The sequence below is a fragment of the Pseudophryne corroboree genome, chromosome 1 (assembly GCF_028390025.1).
Source record: "Pseudophryne corroboree isolate aPseCor3 chromosome 1, aPseCor3.hap2, whole genome shotgun sequence".
Lineage (NCBI taxonomy): Eukaryota > Metazoa > Chordata > Amphibia > Anura > Myobatrachidae > Pseudophryne > Pseudophryne corroboree.
Window position 1 is genome coordinate 452,202,690 of NC_086444.1, and position 26,320 is coordinate 452,229,009.

The 26,320-nt window shown below is 47.5% G+C and overlaps 1 protein-coding gene across 3 annotated transcripts in view; it reads right to left on the minus strand.

Moving 5' to 3' along the window:
* The window catches only part of RNF212B (ring finger protein 212B), a 368,589-nt gene that overhangs the window by 143,887 nt on the left and 198,382 nt on the right, over positions 1-26,320 (minus strand). For all 3 annotated transcript variants that reach the window (XR_010171594.1, XM_063913630.1, XM_063913629.1), the window contains 6 exons: positions 20,811-20,926; positions 20,612-20,672; positions 8,330-8,361; positions 8,075-8,121; positions 6,659-6,701; positions 4,119-4,170 (listed from right to left, as the gene is read on the minus strand). Coding sequence is in view for 2 of the 3 variants with exons in the window: in XM_063913630.1 (XP_063769700.1) it covers positions 4,119-4,170; positions 6,659-6,701; positions 8,075-8,121; positions 8,330-8,361; positions 20,612-20,672; positions 20,811-20,926 (351 nt within the window). In the remaining variant the exon portion in view is untranslated. The remainder of the gene's footprint in view (positions 1-4,118; positions 4,171-6,658; positions 6,702-8,074; positions 8,122-8,329; positions 8,362-20,611; positions 20,673-20,810; positions 20,927-26,320) is intronic.

Here is a 26,320-nt window from a genome sequence, read left to right on the forward strand (position 1 = left end):
ACGTTCATGGACCAATGCTTCTGATGTCCATGCTCCTGCCTTGGTCCGGAGATTCCATTCCAAGTTTCCTCAAAAGCCAAAGAAGTGTCCTGGGGCCACTCCTAAAGGGGGGGGGGGTGCTGTCACGATCCGGGTATCTGGACGCCATTTCTTACCCATCAGATGCCTCCTAAGGCTGGCTCAGCGCTCCAGGACCGGATCCCATCTGTTATCCTGATGTGTACATTCCTGTATCCTCTCCTGTCACTCTGGGACGCTGTCACAGTAAACGCCATATTACACCTGGCATGGCGTCTCCCGCGGCCTCCGCCGCCGTCCCTGAACTTCTGCATGCAGAGTGTCTGAGTGGCGATTACGTCAGCCGCGGCCTCCGCTGTGTCCGCGTGGTTGGATGTGCATCTGTCAGCCTGGCGCCTCCTGTCTCCGGTGGCCGGCGCCGCCATTACTGTTTTCATTACCACATGGATTACAAACCAAACTTCCCTCCAAGTGTCTGCATGGGCGCAGCCATCTTGGATTCTGTCAGCTGATCATTTCCACCAATCTGTTCTCAGTATTGATAATCTGCATAATTGCCTAGCCAATCCCTTCCTTGCTGCAGGTATAAATACACTGTGCCTGAGCAAGGAAGGCGTCAGTGCTTTGGTTGTCAAACCTAGTTCCTGTTTGTCTCTCTCCTGTGATTGTCTTCCAGGTTCCAGCTCCTGTCTCAAGACTTTCACCATAGAGACCCGCACCAGCATTCCACCTGCGGTGTAGCCTGACTCTCCAATCCATTGTGGATTCATCTGTTTCCAGCTACAACATTACCTGCTTCCAGCTCAGCTTCCAGCAGAGTACAGCTTCCCTTAAAGGGCCGGTGTCCTTTCTACACTTTACCACTCTCCACCGGTATTATTATTTCTCCGCTCTCAAGTTCTACATTTCAGTTCATATTTCATCGCTCCCAAGTTCATTTATTATTTAACTGGTTCCAGCCAGTATCCACTCCGTGCTAACAACAGTCTGGTTCCAGCCAGTATCCACAGCAGCTGTTTTATCTTCAGCAACCCAGCTTTTCCTGGAACACCAGCTGGCACAATCCTGGGTTATCTCCATTGCTACAGTCGGGCCTGGTAAGGACTTTCCATCTAGAAGATCATAAGAACTATCTCACACTACCAGTGCCCTGTGGCTCCTGCCATCCTGTAGTACCCAGGAACTGTATTTATTCTTTGCTGACTTTTACGTTTTCTTTTACTGCTGCTGTGTTGCGGAGTTGTCATAATAAACATCATTGACTTTTATCCAAGTTGTCGTGGTCACGCCTTCGGGCAGTTATTATTCATGTTACTTACATGTCCAGGGGTCTGATACAACCTCCCAGGTTCCGGTACATCTCAGCCCCTACAACTGAGGCTGCCTCCCGTCAGCTCAGGCCCTCAGTTGTGACACCTACCTGATGAGGTCACCTGGCTGTGGTAGGTGGGCCCACATTTTTGGCTGAAAATTGATTTCACTACATGTTAAATTGTACAGTTTATTATAACTGTTCTGATTACCAGTGTTCTTAATACTTAGAGTGTGCACCTACATTTTCTTTTTTCTGTGTACCAGACACAGCAAGCTCCACCATCAAACCCAGGTTGTGCGCCACACACAGCAAGCACACACGCTCTAGGCTGTGCACCACACAAAGCAAGCTCAACCAACATCTCTTTGCATGTTCTTTGCATTTACAATTAAAAAATGTTGTTTCTTTAAAATTGGTTGCTGAATTGTTTTGCATGTCTGGTCTCATACATGGGTAGGGTTCAACTATGCAATGTTCTGCAATTTTTTCACTGTAGCAATGCACTGTTGCTTACGAGTTCTGGTGGGATATAATGGATTATATGGCGCATGCCAGACAGCCGACGGCCATCTCAGCCCAGGCAGAGGCGGTCGCTGAGCGGGAGGGGGTGGGACGGCGGCGTTTGGCCGCCCTTTTAGGGGCACGGGCCAGGCGTGCCCGGACCATGCGGGGGGCGGGCCGCGGCGGCTGCGTGATGTCACACGCAGCCGCTGCGACCCTCACAGCGATGAGTAGCTCCCTGCTAGCGTGCAGGAGCTGTACTGGTAGGGAGCTACTCTTCAAGTACAAAAGCATCACCGCTGTGCGATGCTTTTGTACTTATATGGCGGGGTAAGGCCTGACATGCAGGACGGACTAGCCCTGTGCTGGGCGTCCCCCCCGCATGTCTGGGAAGCTGATCGTAGATGTGCTAAATTTAGCACATCTACGATCAGGTCTGAATTAGGCCCATAAATCCTTAGTATCATGGGATAGTAGTGGGAAGTGGTTTCTGCACACACAACCTGTCAGGAACATAACACTGGGAAACCACATGCAACACACAGTACCACACACAATATAATGTGATAGGGGAGCTTGCCACAATTCCCTCACTTACACACATCCTCTCAGGGACATAACACCAGGATACCACAAGTTTTACACAGTACCTGACACACTATAATGTGATAGGGTCTGTAACATTTCCCCTCATACAAACACATCCTCTTAGGGACATAACAGAATACCACAAATAACACATACTGTAGTACCTCACACACAATAATGCAAAAGAGGGCTGTGACCCTTCCCCTCATACGCACAAATCCGCTCAGGGGCATGACACCTGGACACCACAAGTAACACACAGTGCCTCGCACCCTAAAATGTACTAGGAATGCTGTGACACTTCCCCTCATACACACACACACACACACACACACACACACACACACACACACACACCCTCTTAGCTGTATAACACAGGGACAACACAAGTAACACACATTACCTCACACACTATAATGTCATAGAGCTGTGACATTTTCCCTTATTCACACACATTGTCTCAAGGACATAAAACCGGACACTGCAAATAACACACTAGTATCTCACACACTATAATATGATAGGGAGGCTGTGACACTTCCCCTCAGGGCTGCCATCAAGGCGGACTGCTGTATTGGGTTTTTTGTGTGTTATTTGCTCCATACAGTGACCGGAAACCCCAATTAGTGCACCGTGTCCACCTTGCTTTGGGCAAGGTTACTATTCCCAATTATAGTCTGCGTGGATCGTTAAGTATGAAAAAGTAAAAAAAAAAGAAAAAAATTTGTGAAAAACTCATGTCGACCTTTTGACCTGTCGACCTAGAGACCCTGTCGACCAATAGTGGTCGACCTAATTACTGTTGACCAGATCCCCTTCATTCAGGTCCGGTTGTTATTGCTATATAAGCTTCCCGATTATCGTTACTTTGCACACGTGCACCACCCATTCTGCGCATGTGTGAATGGGTCCAGTGATGAGGGAAGCAGGATGGCCGCAGACTGTAATTGACTGACATTCTGCTGCCGTTTGGGGCCCGGGAGCGGGCGGCGGAATCCTCTGTTTCCCAAAACGGAGGCGTGTCGCCGCCGTCACTTAGGAAAAGAAACCAGGGATGTCTGTGATTGCACAGACATTTCCTGACCTCTGCGACGGGTAGACGTGCCTCCATGGGTGCCGCAAGCCACCCGTTGGTGAGTGGGTGATCCGAAGCCTACGTCCTAGGATCACTACTTCAGCAGGAGGCAGCTACTTGTAATATACGCCTCCTTCTGCATTTCCATACAGAGATATCACCTCCATTACCATACAGAGCTGCTTCCAAGAAAGCAGCAATGATAGCAACTCCAACCACATCTGAATTAGCCCTACTGTGCCACCCAATAAGACCAGTCATGACATTACAAAATGTTCCCTTCTTATTAAGGGGTTAAATAAATGTAGGTTATTTGAAATTATCATCTGTTTGCATATATTACCCACAGTGAATGTACTTGGCAGAGAACCAGTCTTATCAAAGAAGATGGGTAGCATAAAGGCATGTGCCCAATGAGTATTGCCAAAATACTGCTCCAAACACTGCATTGAAATATACGCACAAAAAGGATATGAAGATACCAGCGGAATTTGCAATACCCCTTTCTGCAAAGTAGCAGCTATTTGCCCATATAAATAAAATCTAAGCAAGCATAGTATCTGCATACTGCACTATAATACCAAGGATTTCCAGTGTAATAATCCTTTCTGTGCTACTTACACTGCCTGTTCCTGAATGAGACCGCACGTATGACTCCCCAGAGGATGGAAGGCTGGGTAAAGAAAACATACAAATTTATGCATGTATATAGCTAAGCTGGATCATCATGACAAGAATAGAAATACTGTAGATTTGTAAAGGAAGGATTCCAGAATGTAATTAACTAGTCCTAACAAATATGGCAAAATGTTTTGCTCATACTTCCACTGATAGATCAGGTTATCTGCAAGTATTAGTTGAGGAGACAAATTTATTTATATGAGTTTTATGAAGTGGAAAGAGAAGAGGGGGTCACACAGAGGTGAATGACTAAATCCACTGCTGGACATCATTTTATCAAGTGTATTAATTGAAAGATTAAACATTTTATATACTGTATATATAATATATACAGTAAATACACGATAAGGACAAAAGTATAACCAAACTTCTACTGGCACTAATGTAAGAAAAAAAACTGTGCGTTGGAAGCTTAATGGAATGGGTTTCCATGGCCGAGCAGCTGCATGCAAGCCTCACATCACCAAGTCCAATGCCAAGTGTCGAACGGAGTGGTCTAAAGCAAACTGGCACTAGACTGTGGAGCAGTGGAAACGTGTTCTGTATAAGGACAAATCACGCTTCTCTGTTTGGCAGTCAGATGGGTGAGTCCGGGTGATGCTGGGAAAATGTTACCTGTCTGACTACATTGCGCCAACTGTGAAGTTTGGCCGAGCAGAGATAATGTTATGCGGCTATTTTTCAAGGTTTGGGCTAGGCCCCTTATCTCCAGTGAAGGGCATTCTTAATGCTTCAGCATACCAGGACATTTTGGACAATGCTATACTTCCAACTTTGTGGCAACAGTTTGGGGAAGGCCATTTTCTATTCCAACATGACTGTGCCCCAGTGCACAAAGCAAGGACTATAAAGACATTGGGGATAATTCAGATCTGATCGCTGGCCTGCGATCAGATAGTTGCTGCCTGCAGGGGGAGGGGAAAATCGCTGTGCAAGTGTGCGTTCGCTTCGGTAGCAGAGCTGCCAAATATCAGTTTGCGCAGTCTCTGCGCATCCCAGGACTTATTCAGCTGCTGCGATGGAATCCTGCTGATCAGGGCCGTGGCTGATGTCAGACACCCTCCCTTTAAACGCTCGGTCCTGCGTTTTTCCGGACACTCCTGGAAAACGGTCAGTTGCCACCCACAAACGGCCTCTTCCTGTCAATTTCCTTGCGAACGCCCGTGCGTTCAGATTTTTCGCACCTTCCCGTTGCTAGGCACCGATGCCTGTTTCTAGTGTGTGATGCACCGGTGCAGTGCGGCTCTGACGCATGCGCAGTTCAGATCTGATCGCCCACTGTGCGAAAACGCACAGCTGCGATCAGATCTGAATTACCCCCATGGTATGATGGGTTCGGTGTGGAAGAACTTGACTGGCCCACACAGAGCCCTGACCTCAGCCCCATCGAGCACTTTGGGATGAACTGGAACGGAGATTGTGAACCAGGCCTTCTCATCACACATCAGTGGCTGACCTCATAAATGCTCTACAGAATGAATGGGCACAAATTCCCATAGAAACACTACAAAATCTTATTAAACGAATAGCTATACATTTAACCAGTATTTTAACATCAGTGGACAACAAGGAAATAAGACAATAAGAATCCAGATAAACCTAATCCTTAAAAGGCTTGGAAAGCACAACTATCAAGGCGTCTGAAAAAGAACAAGGCAAAGAGCCAGCAGCAGACAAATCATTAACAGATGATTTTTTTTTTTTCATCCTTTACAAAACTATGGGGGTAATTCCAAGTTGATCGCAGCAGGAATTTTTTTAGCAGTTGGGCAAAACCATGTGCACTGCAGGGGAGGCAAATATAAAATGTGCAGAGAGAGTTAGATTTGGGTGGGGTGTGTTCAATCTGCAATCTAATTTGCAGTGTAAAAATAAAGCAGCCAGTATTTACCCTGCACAGAAACAAAATAACCCACCCAAATCTAACTGTCTCTGCAAATGTTGTATCTGTCCCCCCTGCAGTGCACATGGTTTTGCCCAATTGCTAAAAAAATTCCTGCTGCGATCAACTTGTAATTACCCCCTATGTCAAAAACCATCTGTTAGTAAATGTGGGATTTAGGGGTATATTCACTAAAAGTCGATCTGGGTTGATTTTTGGTCGACTTTGTATTTCAGGGTCCAAATTCCACATTACTAACAGATTTTTTTTTTTTTAAATGATGTAGAAAATCATCTGTTTGTTAATGTGTGATTTAGACCCTTAAACACCAATTAGTTCACAAATCAATCAAAATTTACTTTCAGTAAATATACCCCCAGGAGCCTTACCACCAGGGAAAGATTTAATGGTACCCAAAATCTCTTCTAAAGAGACAGGGGGAGTCCAAAAATTCACAACTGACAGTCGATAAAGACAGAGGCGTGTTCTGGTATAAATAAAAGGCCAATTCCCCTTAAGAGTATTAGTACAGTATTCATTTTTAAATAATTCTCTTTCCCTTAGAGAAAGGTATTTATTGGTCCTCCACTTAACTTACCTAACAACCTGTCCGCAGAAATGAGAGTTGGGCCAAGGAGTAACTGGACAAAAGAACAATGATGGTGCAAATAGGTCAGTATTCAATAACTACAGTTATCATATACTATTATTTCTACCCAAAACATGTATAATGCATTGCAATAAACCAGACTTTTCCCCATTTGTCTAACTGCCCTCACTACTGCGAACGGGACCGGTCATGTGACCGGCACTCAGGATACCGGCGGTCACCATGCCAACGCTGGGATCCCGTCCGCTTATCAGCCCGACAGTCGGCATGTTGACTGACAGGGACTATTTCCACTTGTGGGTGTCCATGACACCCTTTGAGTGGGAACTGAACTTGTGACAAGCCCGCAAGGGGCTTTGTTGCACTCAAACCCCCCCTCGGCATTCTACTGCTGGGATCCCGTGGTCGCTATGCTTTCCGCCGGTCTCCCAGCCCCAACCCCAGTGAACATATGATACAACTTTCTACCTATACACGCTCTATGTATAACCAACTGTGAAACACTTTTCTTTTACCTCTGCAGAGAGAGACGCTTAAGGCCAGTACTCACCCGCAGATCAGGGGAGAGATGTGTGCTGAGCGAACCGCTCAGGACCGCTCAGCACAGCGCGGGCCAATCTAGCAGCAGAGATAGCAACGCGCGGGGCTGCGCATCGCTACCACTGTGGGGGGTACACACGGAGAGATCTTGCTGAAAATCTAAGCAATCTAGTCAGATTGCTTAGATTATTGCTCCGTGAGTACTCCCTTTAGGCATACCTCCCAACTGTCCCGATTTTCGCGGGAAAGTCCCGTTTTTTGGGGACTGTCCCGCTGTCCCACCTGCGGGCCGCAGTGTCCCGCGGTGGGGGGTGCAGTTGGGAGTCTCTGTCTCTCGCTGCCCTGCTTAGCAGAGCAGCAGTGAATAGACGCTGTGCGCACAGCGTCTATTCACTGGAGTCCGAGGGAGAGGGGGCATGCCAGCGGCTCACAGAGAGGGGGCATGCCAGCGGCCCCCTTTTCATTGACCACACCCTTTTTCGGGAGCGCGCGGCGAAGCCGCGCGTGTGTCCCGCTTGGACCAAGTTCAAAGTTGGGAGGTATGCTTTAGGATCAGTTTTATGATCTGAGAACTACAAGTGACAATGTAATGACAGCTCATCCCTCAATCACTACACCTCTTGAAGCCTCACTGAAGTGTCTGGATATCATATACTGTGCTTAATCTCAATGGTTAGAGAGCAAAAGAAAATAAAACATTGGGAAAGGAATGTGCAAGACTAATGTAAACATGTATAGAATAATATAATAAAAACTGCACATTTTCAATGCCAAATAATTGTATTCAAAATACTGGAATATTTCTCTGTATTTTCTTATGATAGTTCATTACCCATGTACTCAACAAGAAGAAGCACTTTTTACCTGTCTGAGATGGAGACGTGATGGCAACTGGTCGAGGTGTGCACGACCTAACAAGAGACAAGTACTGAATTAACAATGGGTCTTTAACTGGTCAGTACATTAAATTCAATTATGTAAAAACTAGGATATGCAGCCCACTGATTAGGTGTCCCACCAGATGTAGCTTTGGTTGTCTCACAAAGGAACACTCTGGCACTATTAAAGGTCACTTCCCCAGGATGCAGGAAATATAATAGACACTAATAAGGATCTCACCTGCTGCTACTTTGTGACCTGCTCAGAGAACCCTGAAGAGAAACAAAGCAACTATTTTGAGACAACGGAGAGACAGTGACAAATATAGAATATCAGCTGAAACATTCATACTCTAGACCAGAGCACCAGGAGGAAATCCACAGAAACGAGGAGAACATACATACAAACCGAGAGAACATACAAACTTTCCACAGATAGCTCCCTTATTAGAATGGAACCCATGGCCTAATGTTATAATACAGCAATATGTAATGCCCTAGGATGGGGCAAAAATAAGAATTTACACACCGGTAATTCTATTTCTCGTAGTCCGTAGTGGATGCTGGGGACTCCGTAAGGACCATGGGGAATAGCGGGCTCCGCAGGAGACTGGGCACTCTAAAGAAAGATTTAGTACTATCTGGTGTGCACTGGCTCCTCCCTCTATGCCCCTCCTCCAGACCTCAGTTAAGGAAACTGTGCCCGGAAGAGCTGACATTACAAGGAAAGGATTTCGGAATCCAGGGTAAGACTCATACCAGCCACACCAATCACACTGTATAACTTGTGATAAACTTACCCAGTTAACAGTATGAACAGTAGTTAACAGAGCATCAACCAATGGATGCCAACATAACATAACCCTTTATTAAGCAATAACTATATACACGTATTGCAGAAAGTCCGCACTAGGGACGGGCGCCCAACATCCACTACGGACTACGAGAAAATAAGAATTTACTTACCGATAATTCTATTTCTCGTAGTCCGTAGTGGATGCTGGGACTCCGTCAGGACCATGGGGATTAGCGGCTCCGCAGGAGACAGGGCACAAAAGTAAAAGCTTTAGGATCAGGTGGTGTGCACTGGCTCCTCCCCCTATGACCCTCCTCCAAGCCTCAGTTAGGATACTGTGCCCGGACGAGCGTACACAATAAGGAAGGATTTTGAATCCCGGGTAAGACTCATACCAGCCACACCAATCACACTGTACAACCTGTGATCTGAACCCAGTTAACAGTATGATAACAGCGGAGCCTCTGAAAGGATGGCTCACAACAATAATAACCCGATTTTTGTAACAATAACTATGTACAAGTATTGCAGACAATCCGCACTTGGGATGGGCGCCCAGCATCCACTACGGACTACGAGAAATAGAATTATCGGTAAGTAAATTCTTATTTTCTCTGACGTCCTAGTGGATGCTGGGACTCCGTCAGGACCATGGGGATTATACCAAAGCTCCCAAACGGGCGGGAGAGTGCGGATGACTCTGCAGCACCGAATGAGAGAACTCCAGGTCCTCCTCAGCCAGGGTATCAAATTTGTAGAATTTTGCAAACGTGTTTGCCCCTGACCAAGTAGCAGCTCGGCAAAGTTGTAAAGCCGAGACCCCTCGGGCAGCCGCCCAAGATGAGCCCACCTTCCTTGTGAAATGGGCATTTACATATTATGGCTGTGGCAGGCCTGCCACAGAATGTGCAAGCTGAATTGTACTACACATCCAACTAGCAATCGTCTGCTTAGAAGCAAGAGCACCCAGTTTTTTGGGTGCATACAGGATAACAGCAAGTCAGTTTTTCTGACTCCAGCCGTCCTGGAAACTATATTTTCAGGGCCCTGACAACATCTAGCAACTTGGAGTCCTCCAAGTCCCTAGTAGTCGCAGGTACCACAATAAGCTGGTTCAGGTGAAACGCTGACACCACATTAGGGAGAAACTGGGGACGAGTCCGCAGCTCTGCCCTGTCCGAATGGACAATCAGATATGGGCTTTTGTGAGACAAAACCGCCAATTCTGACACTCGCCTGGCCGAGGCCAGGGCCAACAGCATGGTCACTTTTCATGTGAAATATTTCAAATCCACAGATTTGAGCGGTTTAAAATGTGATTTGAGGAATCCCAGAACTACGTTGAGATCCCACAGTGCCACTGGAGGCACAAAAGGGGTTTGTATATGCAGTACTCCCTTGACAAACTTCTGGACTTCAGGAAGTGAAGCCAATTCTTTCTGGAAGAAAATTGACAGGGCCGAAATTTGAACCTTAATGGACCCCAATTTGAGGTCCATAGACACTCCTGTTTGCAGGAAATGCAGGAATCGACCGAGTTGAAATTTCTTCGTGGGGCCTTCCTGGCCTCACACCACGCAACATATTTTCGCCACATGTGGTGATAATGTTGTGCGGTCACCTCCTTCCTGGCTTTGACCAGGGTAGGAATGACCTCTTCCGGAATGCCTTTTTCCCTTAGGATCCGGCGTTCCACCGCCATGCCGTCAAACGCAGCCGCGGTAAGTCTTGGAACAGACATGGTACTTGCTGAAACAAGTCCCTTCTTAGCGGCAGAGGCCATGAGTCCTCTGTGAGCATTTCTTGAAGTTCCGGGTACCAAGTCCTTCTTGGCCAATCCGGAGCCACGAATATAGTTCTTACTCCTCTACGTCTTATAATTCTCAGTACCTTGGGTATGAGAAGCAGAGGAGGGAACACATACACCGACTGGTACACCCACGGTGTTACCAGAACGTCCACAGCTATTGCCTGAGGGTCTCTTGACCTGGCGCAATACCTGTCCAATTTTTTGTTCAGGCGGGACGCCATCATGTCCACCTTTGGTCTTACCCAACGGTTCACAATCATGTGGAAGACTTCCCGATGAAGTCCCCACTCTCCCGGGTGGAGGTCGTGCCTGCTGAGGAAGTCTGCTTCCCAGTTGTCCACTCCCGGAATGAACACTGCTGACAGTGCTATCACATGATTTTCCGCCCAGCGAAGAATCCTTGCAGTTTCTTGCCCTCCTGCTTCCTGTGCCGCCCTGTCTGTTTACGTGGGCGACTGCCGTGATGTTGTCCCACTGGATCAATACCGGCTGACCTTGAAGCAGAGGTCTTGCTAAGCTTAGAGCATTGTAAATTGCCCATAGCTCCAGTATATTTATGTGGAGAGAAGTCTCCAGACTTGATCACACTCCCTGGAAATTTTTTCCCTGTGTGACTGCTCCCCAGCCTCTCAGGCTGGCATCCGTGGTCACCAGGACCCAGTCCTGAATGCCGAAACTGCGGCCCTTTAGTAGATGAGCACTCTGCAGCCACCGCAGAAGAAACACCCTTGTCCTTGGAGACAGGGTTATCCGCTGATGCATCTGAAGATGCGATCCGGACCATTTTTCCAGCAGATCCCACTGAAAAGTTCTTACGTGAAATCTGCCGAATGGAATCGCTTCGTAAGAAGCCACCATTTTTCCCAGGACCCTTGTGCAATGATGCACTGACACTTTTCCTGGTTTTAGGAGGTTCCTGACTAGCTCGGATAACTCCCTGGCTTTCTTCTCCGGGAGAAACACCCTTTTCTGGACTGTGTCCAGAATCATCCCTAGGAACAGCCGATGTGTCGTCGGAAACAGCTGCGGTTTTGGAATATTTAGAATCCACCCGTGCTGTCGTAGAACTACTTGAGATAGTGCTACTCCGACCTCCAACTGTTCTCTGGACCTTGCTCTTATCCATTTTCTTTGAAGAAGAATCATCATTTCGGCCATTACCTTGGTAAAGACCCGGGGTGCCGTGGTCAATCCAAACGGCAGCGTCTGAAACTGATAGTGACAGTTCTGTACCACGAACCTGAGGTACCCTTGGTGAGAAGGGCAAATTGGGACATGGAAGTAAGTATCCCTGATGTCCAGGGACACCCTATAGTCCCCTTCTTCCTGGTTCGCTATCACTGCTCTGAGTGACTCCATCTTGATTTGAACCTTTGTAAGTGTTCAAATATTTCAGATTTAGAATAGGTCTCACCGAGCCTTCTGGCTTCAGTACCACAACATAGTGTGGAATAATACCCCTTTCCTTGTTGTAGGAGGGGTACTTTGATTATCACCTGCTGGGAATACAGCTTGTGAATTGTTTCCAATACTGCCTCCCTGTCGGAGGGAGACGTTGGTAAAGCAGACTTCAGGAACCTGCGAGGGGGAAACGTCTCGACTTTCCAATCTGTACCCCTGGGATACTACTTGTAGGATCCAAGGGTCCTGTACGGCCCCAGCGTCATGCTGAGAAACTCGGCAGAAGCGGTGGAGGGCTTCTGTTCCTGGGAATGGGCTGCCTGCTGCAGTCTTCTTCCCTTTCCTCTATCCCTGGGCAGATATGACTCTTATGGGGACGAAAGGACTGAGGCTGAAAAGACGGTGTCTTTTTCTGCAGAGATGTGACTTAGGGTAAAAACGGTGGATTTTCCAGCAGTTGCCGTGGCCACCAGGTCCGATGGACCGACCCCAAATAACTCCTCCCCTTTATACGGCAATACTTCTTTGTGCCGTTTGGAATCTGCATCACCTGACCACTGTCGTGTCCATAAACATCTTCTGGCAGATATGGACATCGCACTTACTCTTGATGCCAGAGTGCAAATATCCCTCTGTGCATCTCGCATATATAGAAATGCATCCTTTAAATGCTCTATAGTCAATAAAATACTGTCCCTGTCAAGGGTATCAATATTTTTAGTCAGGGAATCCGACCAAGCCACCCCAGCTCTGCACATCCAGGCTGAGGCGATCGCTGGTCGCAGTATAACACCAGTATGTGTGTATATACTTCTTAGGATATTTTCCAGCCTCCTATCAGTTGGCTCCTTGAGGACGGCCCTATCTGGAGACGGTACCGCCACTTGTTTTGATAAGCGTGTGAGCGCCTTATCCACCCTAAGGGTTGTTTCCCAACGCGCCCTAACTTCTGGCGGGAAAGGGTATACCGCCAATAATTTTCTATCGGGGGAAACCCACGCATCATCACACACTTCATTTAATTTATCTGATTCAGGAAAAACTACAGGTAGTTTTTTCACACCCCACATAATACCCTTTTTTGTGGTACTTGTAGTATCAGAAATATGTAACACCTCCTTCATTGCCCTTAACAAGTAACGTGTGGCCCTAAAGGAAAATACGTTTGTTTCTTCACCGTCGACACTGAAATCAGTGTCCGTGTCTGTGTCTGTGTCGACCGACTGAGGTAAATGGGCGTTTTAAAGCCCCTGACGGTGTTTGAGACGCCTGGACAGGTACTATTTTGTTTGCCGGCCGTCTCTGTTGTCACGTAATTCCTTGAATAAGCCATCCATTCCGGTGTCGACTCCCTAGAGAGTGACATCACCATTACAGGCAATTGCTCCGCCTCCTCACCAACATCGTCCTCATACATGTCGACACACGCGTACCGACACACAGCACACACACAGGGAATGCTCTGATAGAGGACAGGACCCCACTAGCCCTTTGGGGAGACAGAGGGAGAGTTTGCCAGCACACACCAAAAACGCTATAATTATACAGGGACAACCTTTATATAAGTGTTTTTCCCTTATAGCATTTTAATATATATAGTCATATCGCCAAATAAGTGCCCCCCCTCTCTGTTTTAACCCTGTTTCTGTAGTGCAGTGCAGGGGAGAGCCTGGGAGCCTTCCCACCAGCATTTCTGTGAGGGAAAATGGCGCTGTGTGCTGAGGAGAATAGGCCCCGCCCCCTTTTCGGCGGGCTTCTTCTCCCGTTTTTCTGAGACCTGGCAGGGGTTAAATACATCCATATAGCCCCCAGGGGCTATATGTGATGTATTTTTAGCCAGAATAAGGTACTATCATTGCTGCCCAGGGCGCCCCCCCCAGCGCCCTGCACCCTCAGTGACCGCTGCTATGAAGTGTGCTGACAACAATGGCGCACAGCTGCAGTGCTGTGCGCTACCTTATGAAGACTGAAAAGTCTTCTGCCGCCGGTTTCTGGTCCTCTTCACTTTTCGGCATCTGCAAGGGGGTCGGCGGCGCGGCTCCGGGACGAACCCCAGGGTGAGACCTGTGTTCCGACTCCCTCTGGAGCTAATGGTGTCCAGTAGCCTAAGAAGCCAATCCATCCTGCACGCAGGTGAGTTCACTTCTCTCCCCTAAGTCCCTCGATGCAGTGAGCCTGTTGCCAGCAGGACTCACTGAAAATAAAAAACCTAACAAAACTTTTACTCTAAGCAGCTCTTTAGGAGAGCCACCTAGATTGCACCCTTCTCGGCCGGGCACAAAAATCTAACTGAGGCTTGGAGGAGGGTCATAGGGGGAGGAGCCAGTGCACACCACCTGATCCTAAAGCTTTTACTTTTGTGCCCTGTCTCCTGCGGAGCCGCTAATCCCCATGGTCCTGACGGAGTCCCAGCATCCACTAGGACGTCAGAGAAATAGAATTACCGGTGAGTAAATTCTTATTTTCTCTAACGTCCTAGTGGATGCTGGGGACTCCGTAAGGACCATGGGGATTATACCAAAGCTCCCAAACGGGCGGGAGAGTGCGGATGACTCTGCAGCACCGAATGGGCAAACACCAGGTCCTCCTCAGCCAGGGTATCAAACTTGTAGAACTTTGCAAATGTGTTTGAACCCGACCAAGTAGCAGCTCGGCAAAGCTGTAATGCCGAGACCCCTCGGGCAGCCGCCCAAGAAGAGCCCACCTTCCTTGTGGAATGGGCTTTTACTGATTTTGGATGCGGCAATCCAGCCGCAGAATGAGCCTGCTGAATCGTGTTACAGATCCAGCGAGCAATGCTTTGCTTTGAAGCAGGAGCACCCAGCTTGTTGGATGCATACAGGATAAACAGCGAGTCAGTCTTCCTGACTCCAGCCGTCCTGGCAACATAGATCTTCAAAGCCCTGACTATATCAAGCAACTTGGAATCCTCCAAGTCACGAGTAGCCGCAGGCACCACAATGGGTTGGTTCAGATGAAAAGATGACACCACCTTTGACAGAAACTGCGGTCGAGTTCGCAATTCTGCCCTGTCCATATGGAAAACCAGATAGGGGCTTTTACATGACAAAGCCGCCAATTCTGACACACGCCTAGCTGAGGCTAGGGCCAACAGCATGACCACTTTCCACATGAGATACTTTAGCTCCACCGTCTTAAGTGGCTCAAACCAGTGGGATTTCAGGAAAGCCAATACCACGTTAAGATCCCAAGGTGCCACTGGTGGCACAAAAGGAGGCTGAATATGCAGCACTCCCTTAACAAACGTCTGAACCTCAGGCAGTGAAGCCAGTTCTTTTTGAAAGAAAATGGATAGGGCCGAAATCTGGACCTTTATGGACCCTAATTTCAGGCCCATAGTCACACCCGACTGTAGGAAGTGCAGGAATCGACCCAGTTGGAATTCCTCTGTAGGGGCCTTCCTGGCCTCACACCAAGCAACATATTTTCGCCATATACGGTGATAATGTTTTGCTGTCACGTCCTTCCTAGCCTTTATCAGCGTAGGAATAACTGCTTCCGGAATGCCCTTTTCTGCTAGGATCCCGTGTTCAACCGCCATGCCGTCAAACGCAGCCGCGGTAAGTCTTGGAACAGACAGGGCCCTTGTTGTAACAGGTCCTGTCTGAGAGGCAGAGGCCATGGGTCCTCTGTGAGCATTTCTTGCAATTCCGGGTACCAAGTCCTTCTTGGCCAATCCGGAACAATGAGTATTGTTCTCACTCCTCTTTTTCTTACAATTCTCAGCACCTTTGGTATGAGAGGAAGAGGAGGAAACACATAGACCGACTGGAACACCCACGGTGTTACTTGTGCGTCCACAGCTATCGCCTGAGGGTCCCTTGACCTGGCGCAATATCTTTTTAGCTTTTTGTTGAGACAGGACGCCATCATGTCCACCTGTGGCAGTTCCCATCGATTTGCAATCTGCGTGAAGACTTCTTGATGAAGTCCCCACTCTCCCGGGAGGAGGTCGTGTCTGCTGAGGAAGTCTGCTTCCCCGTTGTCCCCTCCCGGAATGAACACTGCTGACAGTGCTAGTACGTGATTCTCCGCCCACCGAAGAATCCTGGTGGCTTCTGCCATTGCCACCCTGCTTCTTGTGCCGCCCTGGCGGTTTACATGGGCCACTGCCATGATGTTGTCTGACTGAATCAGCACTGGTTGGTTTCGAAGCAGAGGCTCCGCTTGACTTAGGGCGTTGTATATGGCCCTTAGTTCCAGGATATTGATGTGCAGACAAGTCTCCTGACTTGACTACAACCCTTGGAAGTTTCTTCCTTGAGTGACTGCCCCCCACCCTCGGAGGCTTGCATCCGTGGTCACCAGGACCCAGTCCTGTATGCCGAATCTGCGGCCCTCGAGGAGGTGAGCACCTTGTAGCCACCACAGAAGAGACACCCTGGCCCTGGGGGACAGGGTGATAATCCGATGCATCTGAAGATGCGATCCGGACCACTTGTCCAGCAGATCCCACTGAAAGATCCTCGCACGGAACCTGCAGAAGGGAATGGCTTCGTATGACGCCACCATCTTTCCCAGGACTCGCGTGCAGCGATGCACCGACACCTGTTTTGGCTTTAGGAGGTCTCTGACCAGAGTCACGAGCTCCTGAGCCTTCTCCTCCGGGAGAAACACCTTCTTCTGGACGGTGTCCAGAATCATGCCCAGGAAGGGCAGACGCGTCGCAGGAATCAGCTGCGACTTTGGAATGTTCAGAATCCAGCCGTGCTGACGCAACACTTCCTGAGAGTGTGCTACACTGATCAGCAACTGCTCCCTGGACCTCGCCTTTATGAGGAGATCGTCAAAGTATGGGATAATTGTAACCCCTTGCTTCCGAAGGAGCACCATCATCTCCGCCATCACCTTGGTAAAAACTCTCGGTGCCGTGGACAGGCCAAACTGCAACGTCTGGAATTGGTAATGACAGTCCCGTACCACAAACCTGAGGTACTCCTGATGAGGCGGATAAATGGGGACATGCAAGTAAGCATCCTTGATGTCCAGAGACACGATAAAATCCCCTTCCTCCAGGCTTGCAATGACCGCTCTGAGCGATTCCATTTTGAACTTGAATTTCTTCAGATAAATGTTCAGGGATTTTAAATTTAAAATGGGTCTGACCGAACCGTCCGGTTTCGGTACCACAAACATAGTGGAATAGTAGCCCCTTCCCCGTTGAAGGGGGGGGACCTCTACCACCACTTTCTGGAGAAAAAGTTTGTGAATTGCCTCCACCACTATCTCCCTTTCCATGGGGGAAGTTGGTAAGGCCGATTTTAGGTAACGGTGAGGGGGCATCACCTCGAATTCCAGCTTGTATCCCTGAGATACAATTTGTATAGCCCAAGGATCCACCTGTGAGCGAACCCACTGGTGACTGAAATGTCGGAGACGCGCCCCCACAGCTCCTGGCTCCGCCTGTGGAGCCCCAGCGTCATGCGGTGGATTTAGTGGAAGCCGGGGAAGACTTTTGTTTCTGGGAACTAGCTGCGTGGTGCAGCTTTTTTCTCTACCCCTGCCTCTGGCAAGAAAGGACGCACCTCTGACCTTCTTGCTCCTCTGAGAACGAAAGGACTGCATTTGGTAATACGGTGCTTTCTTAGGTTGTGGAGGGACATAAGGCAAGAAATTTGACTTCCCAGCCATAGCTGTGGAAACTAGGTCCGAGAGACCGTCCCCAAACAATTCCTCACCCTTATAAGGTAAAACCTCCATGTGTTTTTTAGAGTCGGTATCCCCTGTCCATTGCCGAGTCCATAAGACCCTTCTGGCAGAAATGGACATTGCGTTAACTCTAGAGCCCAGCAGGCAAATGTCCCTCTGGGCATCCCGCATATATAGGACCGCGTCCTTAATATGTGCCAGGGTCAGTAGAACAGTGTCCCTGTCCAGGGTATCTAACTCCTCAGACAGAGAATCCGTCCATGCAGCTACCGCACTACACATCCAGGCCGAAGCAATTGCTGGCCTCAGCAGTGTGCCAGAATGTGTATAAACTGACTTCAGGATAGCTTCCTGCTTTCTATCCGCAGGATCCTTTAGGGCGGCCGTATCCGGAGACGGCAGGGCCACCTTCTTAGACAAGCGTGTCAACGCCTTGTCTACCCTAGGGGAGGATTCCCAGCGTAACCTGTCCGTTGGCGGGAAAGGATACGCCATAAGTAATCTCTTGGAAACTATCACCTTCCTGTCAGGGGAATCCCACGCTTTTTCACATAATTCATTTAATTCATGTGAAGGGGGAAAAGTCACTTCATGCTTTTTCTCCCCATACATATAAATCCTCTTGTCAGGGACAGGATTTTCCTCAGAAATGTGTAATACATCCTTCATAGCTACAATCATGTAGCGGATGGCTTTAGTCATTTTAGGCTGCAACTTTGCCTCATCGTCATCGACACTGGAGTCAGATTCCGTGTCGACATCTGTGTCAACTATCTGGGATAGTGTGCGCTTTTGGGACCCTGACGGCCTCTGCGCTGTAGGATCAGGCATGGGTTGAGACCCTGCCTGCCCCCCAGTTACAGTTTTATCCAATCTGTTATGCAAGGAGTTTACATTATCATTTAACACCTTCCACATATCCATCCAATCAGGTGTGGGCACCATCGGCGGCGACACCACACTCAGCTGCACTTGTTCTGCCTCCACGTATCCTACCTCATCAAACATGTCGACACAGGCGTACCGACACACAGCACACACACAGGGAATGCTCTGACTGAGGACAGGACCCCACAAAGGCTTTTGGGGAGACAGAGAGAGAGTATGCCAGCACACACCCCAGCGCTATATAACCCAGGGATTACACTGTACCTTTATGTTTACCCTGTAGCTGCTGTTAATATATATATATATATATATATATATATATATACTGCGCCTACATTTATGTGCCCCCCCTCTCTTTTTTACCCTTTAATGCACCTGTATACTGCAGGGGAGAGCCTGGGGAGCGTCCTTCCAGCGGAGCTGTGAAGAGAAAATGGCGCTGGTGTGCTGAAGAAGGCCTCGCCCCCTCAGCGGCGGGCTTCTGTCCCGCTTTAATGTGTAAAAAATGTCGGGGGCTCGGGCATATATACAGTCCCAGACTGTATATATGTCTCTTTTTGCAAAAAGGTACTTAATTGCTGCCCAGGGCGCCCCCCCCTGCGCCCTGCACCCTACAGTGACCGGAGTGTGCGGTGTGTTGTGGGAGCAATGGCGCACAGCTGCAGTGCTGTGCGCTACCTTAAGTGAAGACAGGAGTCTTCAGCCGCCGATTTCGATGTCTTCATGCTTCTGCTGCTTCTGTTCTTCTGGCTCTGCGAGGGGGACGGCGGCGCGGCTCCGGGAACGGACGATCAAGGTTAGGTACCTGTGTTCGATCCCTCTGGAGCTAATGGTGTCCAGTAGCCTAAGAAGCGCTACCAAGCTGCCGTGAGTAGGTTTGCTTCTCTCCCCTCAGTCCCTCGTAGCAGAGAGTTTGTTGCCAGCAGAAGCTCTCTGAAAATAAAAAACCTAACAAAATACTTTCTTTTCTAGCAAGCTCAGGAGAGCCCACTAGGAGCACCCAGCTCGGCCGGGCACAGATTCTAACTGAGGTCTGGAGAGGGGGCATAGAGGGAGGAGCCAGTGCACACCAGATAGTACTAAATCTTTCTTTAGAGTGCCCAGTCTCCTGCGGAGCCCGCTATTCCCCATGGTCCTTACGGAGTCCCCAGCATCCACTAGGACGTTAGAGAAAATGCTATTGAAAATATAGCCCAACTCTCAAATACTGGCACTTCTTTATACAAGAAGCAGGCCATTTTTTTGGAAGGAAAGAGGCTCTGCGCTACCTGTTTTCCTTAGATCATGACCAAGATATGTAGTCTTCCTATATTCAAGTTCAATGTTTAGCACAACAAGAAATCTCATTTTTGCAAGACTCATTTCTATCAACCACCCTTTACTTAGGCAGAAAAGCAACTGGATCTATAAGATATCATCAATCTAATGAGCATCCAGGCACAATCTAGCACATCGCTCATTGAAATTGAGCTCCCCCCTCGCTCAGCACACATCACGCTGTGCTGAGCGCGGGGAGAGATGTGTGCTGAGTGGTCTGTGACAGATCGCTCAGCACACATCTCTGGGGAAATAAGAAAGTGTGTACTAGCCTTAACTGTTACTTGGATTCTTAAAAAATAAAGATAAACTTATAACTAAGTTCTCATTACTCTCCTAAAACTGCACTAGGAGAAATTATAATTGTTCAAAAACTATTACTCCAAGTTATTTCTTCCCTGTTCTTGGTATAAAATTCCATTGGTATTGGGCGAGAGCTATCAGAAAAGGGACATGGAGAAAGACAGATAAAGTGTAGGATTTTCAACCACAAATTTTAGGAAACAATTATGTTTTTACGTTTAATATATTACCATATCATAAGAAATAATAATTTCATGATTAGACTGTCACTTGTTTTTAAACTACTGAAATGCTGTAAAAAGGAAGAATTATAAATCAACACCTTGTTTCTTTCTCACCTTCAGATGAGAGACCAAAGATCTAAGCTCAGCATTTTCCTTCTTTAGAGTTTTCAGTTCACTGTGGGGCAAGGAATATTTGTGAATAATGGCATGTAAGAGATATATTTACAGAAATATATTACAGAAGAAAAGCTGGTGCAGTGCAGCACTGATAGGACAAAAACGTAACAATGACAACAGACAAAGTATATAATACTTCTCCTGGCTGTCAGTCTTCTGCAGAGCCACTTGCAAAGACTTTTGGCTCCTAGAAATGTATTGTTTGTAGAACATCAGATGAATTTCATGCTGCTGCTTTTGGAAAGTCCATGCCTAATGTACAGAGGACAGAGATCAGCATCACTGCACTGTTTGTGAAGAACACACCTGAGATTTTATCCAGAGATGTGTGCTGAGCGATCTGTCACAGACCACTCAGCATACATCTCTCCCCCTGCTCAGCACAGCGTGATGTGTGCTGAGCGTAGGGGGCGCTCATTTCACCCAGCGGTGAAAGAGCGATGTGCTAGATTGAGCCTGCATGCAGGCCAATCTAGCACTGGCAATACACATGGGGCATACACATGGAGAGATCCGTGCTTAACTTCTAAGCAATCTAGTCAGATTGCTTAGAATTTAAACACAGATCTCTCCGTGTGTACCCCCCTTAACAGTTCTCTACAATATGTAAATTATGTAAATTGTTAGCTAATAAATAGACTTCATAATTTAGTCAAAATGCAATTTTAAAACTTTGAATGAAAGTGTAATTTATGGTAATATCTCAATGTGCTCAGTTGGTAAAAGCTCTACTCCCTTTTTGGTACTAATTTGCATAATTACTTACACTTCATTTAAGGAAAAAAACATAAACCTAAAGTACAACTGGCAAATATATAAGAGAGCTGGTAATAAAAGCCATATAGAATGCACATGGGACCTCTCCTCTCTTAAACTGCCCCTCTCCACGTGTGTACGAGCCAGTATGGATGAAAAATATATTTTTTTTCATATTGCTTGGCGATACTATCTGACTATAACTGCTTAGTTGGGTCACATAATTTGGAAAAGGGAAGTCCCCTCCTTCATATTTGAGGGTGCCTCCTAATTTACAGCTGTAATTATGGGTGTGATAGGGCACTAAGTGCCCTTTCACCCATACACGGAAGACGTCTATTTTCTGTAGCACAAGGTAAAATTGTCTGGTGATCACAAATGATCACCAGACAAAGGCTACTAGTTGGTAATATAATGTGAAAGAGTGGACGTCCCTCTTTCAAATATAGGTCCCCACAAAGTAGCTGGTGTTATTATGGGGATGAGGGCGCATGTTACCCTCCCCCATATAAGGAAAACATACATTTTCAGTAACACAGGTAACAAAGTCTGGTGATCATAGGTGATCACCAGACAATAAGTACTCGGGGTACCTATTATTTCACAGAGGGTACTTTCTCTTTCTAAAATGGGTGGCCCTGATTTTATGTATGCCATGTTGGGGGGTACTTCCCATCTCTGGACTCCATGATCTTTCGGTAATGCAGGTGGTTTTACCTAGTGAACAAACTGATCACTAGGCAATAATCTCTAGTGGTGGCACATATTTTGAAATAGGGGACTCCCATCTTTCTAATCCTTCTAGGTGCAGAGGTTGGGAGATACAGGGACTTCGGCCATGCATTTTGCATTCAATATCTTTTTTGACAAAGAATACGTGTATAGTTTTGTTCCAGGACTGGGTCCCTTAGTGAAAATCTGTGTGTCCCAAAAAAAAGTGTACACCAGACTTCCTACAATAATTTCAAAACTAATAACTGAGTTGAAGAGAGGAAGGTCCAAAAATAGAGTTGAAGGTCAGATGACACAACAGTAGACGGCGTCCGCGTCTTCCATTCTGTGTTGTAATCGGCGCTCAGCTGATAGTATAACTCGGGAGCGCCGCGTAATAGCACGTACCACTAGGTGTCATTCATTTCGTCTACGCGAGCTCTATCAATATCTGTAATAGTATTTGTGAGAAAACTTGATTAGGTGTGTGAAAAATAGTGAAATAGTTGAGAACTTTGCGAAAATGTCCAAAACATCTTTATTTAAGGAAAGTTCAAGCCTACCGCAAATGCAAACAAGAAGAAATAATGAGTCAAACGGAATCGAACATGCCCAAAATGTCCGAGGCTGAGCGTAAGAGAGCCTATAGACAATGAAAGAAAGCCAGGCGGGTGAGCAAGCGATGCGAGCCGCAACCAAGTATCTCTACTGCTCCCGTCAAGCCTAAGGATAATAGGATTTTAATACCTACTGGTAAATCCTTTTCTCTTAGTCCGTAGAGGATGCTGGGGATGCTTCAAGAACCATGCTGGGGATGCTTCAAGAACCATGGGGGGGTATAGACTGGATCCGCAGGAGACATGGGCGCTTTAAGACTTTAGAAGGGGTGTGAACTGGCTCCTCCCTCTATGCCCCTCCTCCAGACTCCAGTTATAGGAACTGTGCCCAGGGAGACAGACATTTAGAGGAAGAGGATTTATTTAATTTTTAAAACTAAGGTGAGATACATACCAGCTCACACCTCAGACACGCCATACAACATGGCATTCAACAACAACTATTGCAACGGCATGACCAACATCAGCCACAGACTGACTGTACTTAACTCAACATGAGAGTAACCAAAACCAGACTGCAGATACAGCCCGCACTGGGACGGGAGCCCAGCATCCTCTACGGACTAAGAGAAAAGGATTTACCGGTAGGTATTAAAATCCTATTTTCTCATACGTCCTAGAGGATGCTGGGGATGCTTCAAGAACCATGGGGTTTATACCAAAGGTCTAGAATGGGCGGGAGAGTGTGGATGACTCTGCAGCACCGATTGACCAAACAAGAGGTTCTCCTTAGCCAGGGTATCAAACTTGTAAAACTTCGCAAAGGTGTTTGAACCCGACCAAGTAGCAGCTCGGCAAAGCTGTAATGCCGAAACCCCTCGGGCAGCCGCCCAGGATGAGCCCACCTTTCTGGTAGAATGGGCTTTTACCGATTTCGGTAACGGCAATCCTGCCGTAGATGAGCCTGCTGAATCGTATTACAGATCCAGCGCGCATTAGTCTGCTTAGAAGCAGGAGCCCCAATCTTGTTGGGAGCCCACAGGACAAACAGAGCCTCTGTTTTCCTAAGCTGCGCCGTCCTGGCGACATAGATCTTCAAAGCTCTGACCACATCGAGAGACTTAGACTCCGCCAAGGCGTCAGTAGCCACTGGCACCACAATTGGCTGGTTTACATGAAATGATGAAACCACTTTTGGCAGAAATTGCTGACAAGTTCTCAACTCCGCTCTATCAGCATGGAAGATTAAATAGGGACTTTTGTGAGACAAAGCCGCCAATTCAGATACCCGCCTTGCAGATGCCAAGGCCAACAAAATGACTACTTTCCAAGTAAGGAATTTTAACTCAACCTTATGTAAAGGTTCAAACCAATGAGATTGCAGGAACTGCAATACCACATTAAGATCCCACGGTACCACTGGGGGCACAAATGGGGGTTGGATGTGTGGCACACCTTTCACGAAGGTCTGAACTTCTGGAAGGGAAGCCAATTCTTTTTGAAAGAAAATTGATAAGGCCGAAATTTGTACTTTAATAGAGCCCAACTTTAGGCCCGCATCCATACCTGCTTGCAAAAAGGGAGCAAACGCCCCAGCTGAAATTCTTCCATAGGAGCCTTCTTGGATTCACACCAAGACACATATTTTCTCCAAATACGGTGGTAATGCTTTGCCGTGATTTCCTTTCTAGCCTGAAGCAGAGTGGGAATGACTTCACTTGAAATACCCTTTCTGGCTAGGATCTGGCGTTCAACCGCCATGTCGTCAAACGCAGCCGCGGTAAGTCCTGATACAGGCACGGACCTTGTTGTAACAGGTCCTCCCGTAGAGGAAGCGGCCAGGGATCTTCTATGGGCAACTCCTGAAGATCTGGATACCAGGCCCTCCTTGGCCAGTCTGGAACAATGAGTACCGCCTGAACCCTTGTTCTTCTTATAATCTTTATCACCTTTAGAATGAATGGAAGTGGAGGGAACACATAGACCGACGGAAACACCCACGGTGTCACTAGGGCGTCCACCGCTATTGCTTGACGGTCCCTCGACCTGGAACAATATCTCTGAAGTTTCTTGTTGAGGCGGGACGCCATCATGTCTATTTGAGGAATTCCCCAACGACTTGTCAGTTCTGCAAAAACCTCGTCATGAAGACCCCGCTCTCCTGGATGGAGATCGTGTCTGCTGAGGAAGTCTGCTTCCCAGTTGTCCACTCCTGGAATGAAGACTGCTGACAGCGCGCTTGAATGTCTTTCCGCCCAGCGAAGAACTTTCGTGGCCTCGGCCATCGCCGTTCTGCTCTTTGTTCCGCCCTGGCAGTTTATGTACGCCACTGCTGTTGTGCTGTCTGACTAAATCAAGACTAGCAGACCGCGAAGAAGATGTTCCGCTTGCAGAATGCCGTTGTAAATGGCCCTTAATTCCAGAATGTTTACGTGCAGACAAGCTTCCTGGCTTGAGCATTGTCCCTGTAAGTTCCTCCCTTGTGTGACTGCTCCCCAGCCTCGGAGACTTGCATCTGTGGTCACCAGGATCCAATCCTGAATCCCGAACCTGTGTCCCTCCAGAAGGTGAGAACTGTGCAGCCACCACAGAAGGGAGATCCTGGTCCTGGAAGATAGGATTATTTTCTGGTGCATGTCCAGGTGAGATTCGGACCACTTGTCCAACAGGTCCCACTGAAAGACCATGGCATGGAACCTGCCATACGGAATGGCCTCGTGGGCCGCCACCATCTTCCCCAGCAGCCGAGTGCATTGAAGAACTGACACTTTTGCTGGTTTCAGAATCTGTTTTACCATGTTCTGTATTTCCAGAGCTTTTCCACTGGAAGAAAAACTCTCTGTAATTCTGTATCCAGAATTATACCCAGGAACGACAGGCGTGTCGTCGGAACCAACTGTGATTTTGGCAAGTTTAGGAGCCAACCATGTTGTTGCAGAATCGTCAGTGAGAGCGCAACATTCTTCAGCAATTGCTCCTTGGATCTTGCCTTTATGAGGTGTCAAAGTCAGAAAAATATCACGCTGCACGTTGCCATATATGCACTTCATGTGTGTGTGCACGCGGCATATTTAAATCAAAATAATGTATTTTATAAGTTAATATTCCCCTGAGTTCAGCAAAGTATGGTATATTAAAGATGGCTCTTTGACCTTAGAGATTCCCCAAACAATAGCTTGCATGTTGGGAGGGCTTCACATGTTCATATGCATAGTTAAGCACAGGAATAGTAATTGAAGATTAATTGTATTCCAAATCAGTATCTTTCCCGCAGACGGAGTACAATAGCCTTTAATTACACTGAGCTTTGAGACTCAATAAGGAGGGCCAACACCTGTGTTTACGAAATGGGGCTGGATTTGTCGCCAGAAGAATGATTGCTGAGATGTCATTGTCTCAACTGAAAGTGGACATCATGAATATCGAACAAAACCCAGAGACAGGGTTTTGTTTTGTATTCGCCAAACAATAGCTTCCCACAAGACAGGAATGTGTTAGTCATCACCCATCGTTTTGCATAACCAAGGCCACTGATACAGCTAGCTCACATACTGTGAAAGACACACTTCCTGTGGTTGACACACCCCCACAGCTGGAATGCAGGTATGATATTATCCACTGG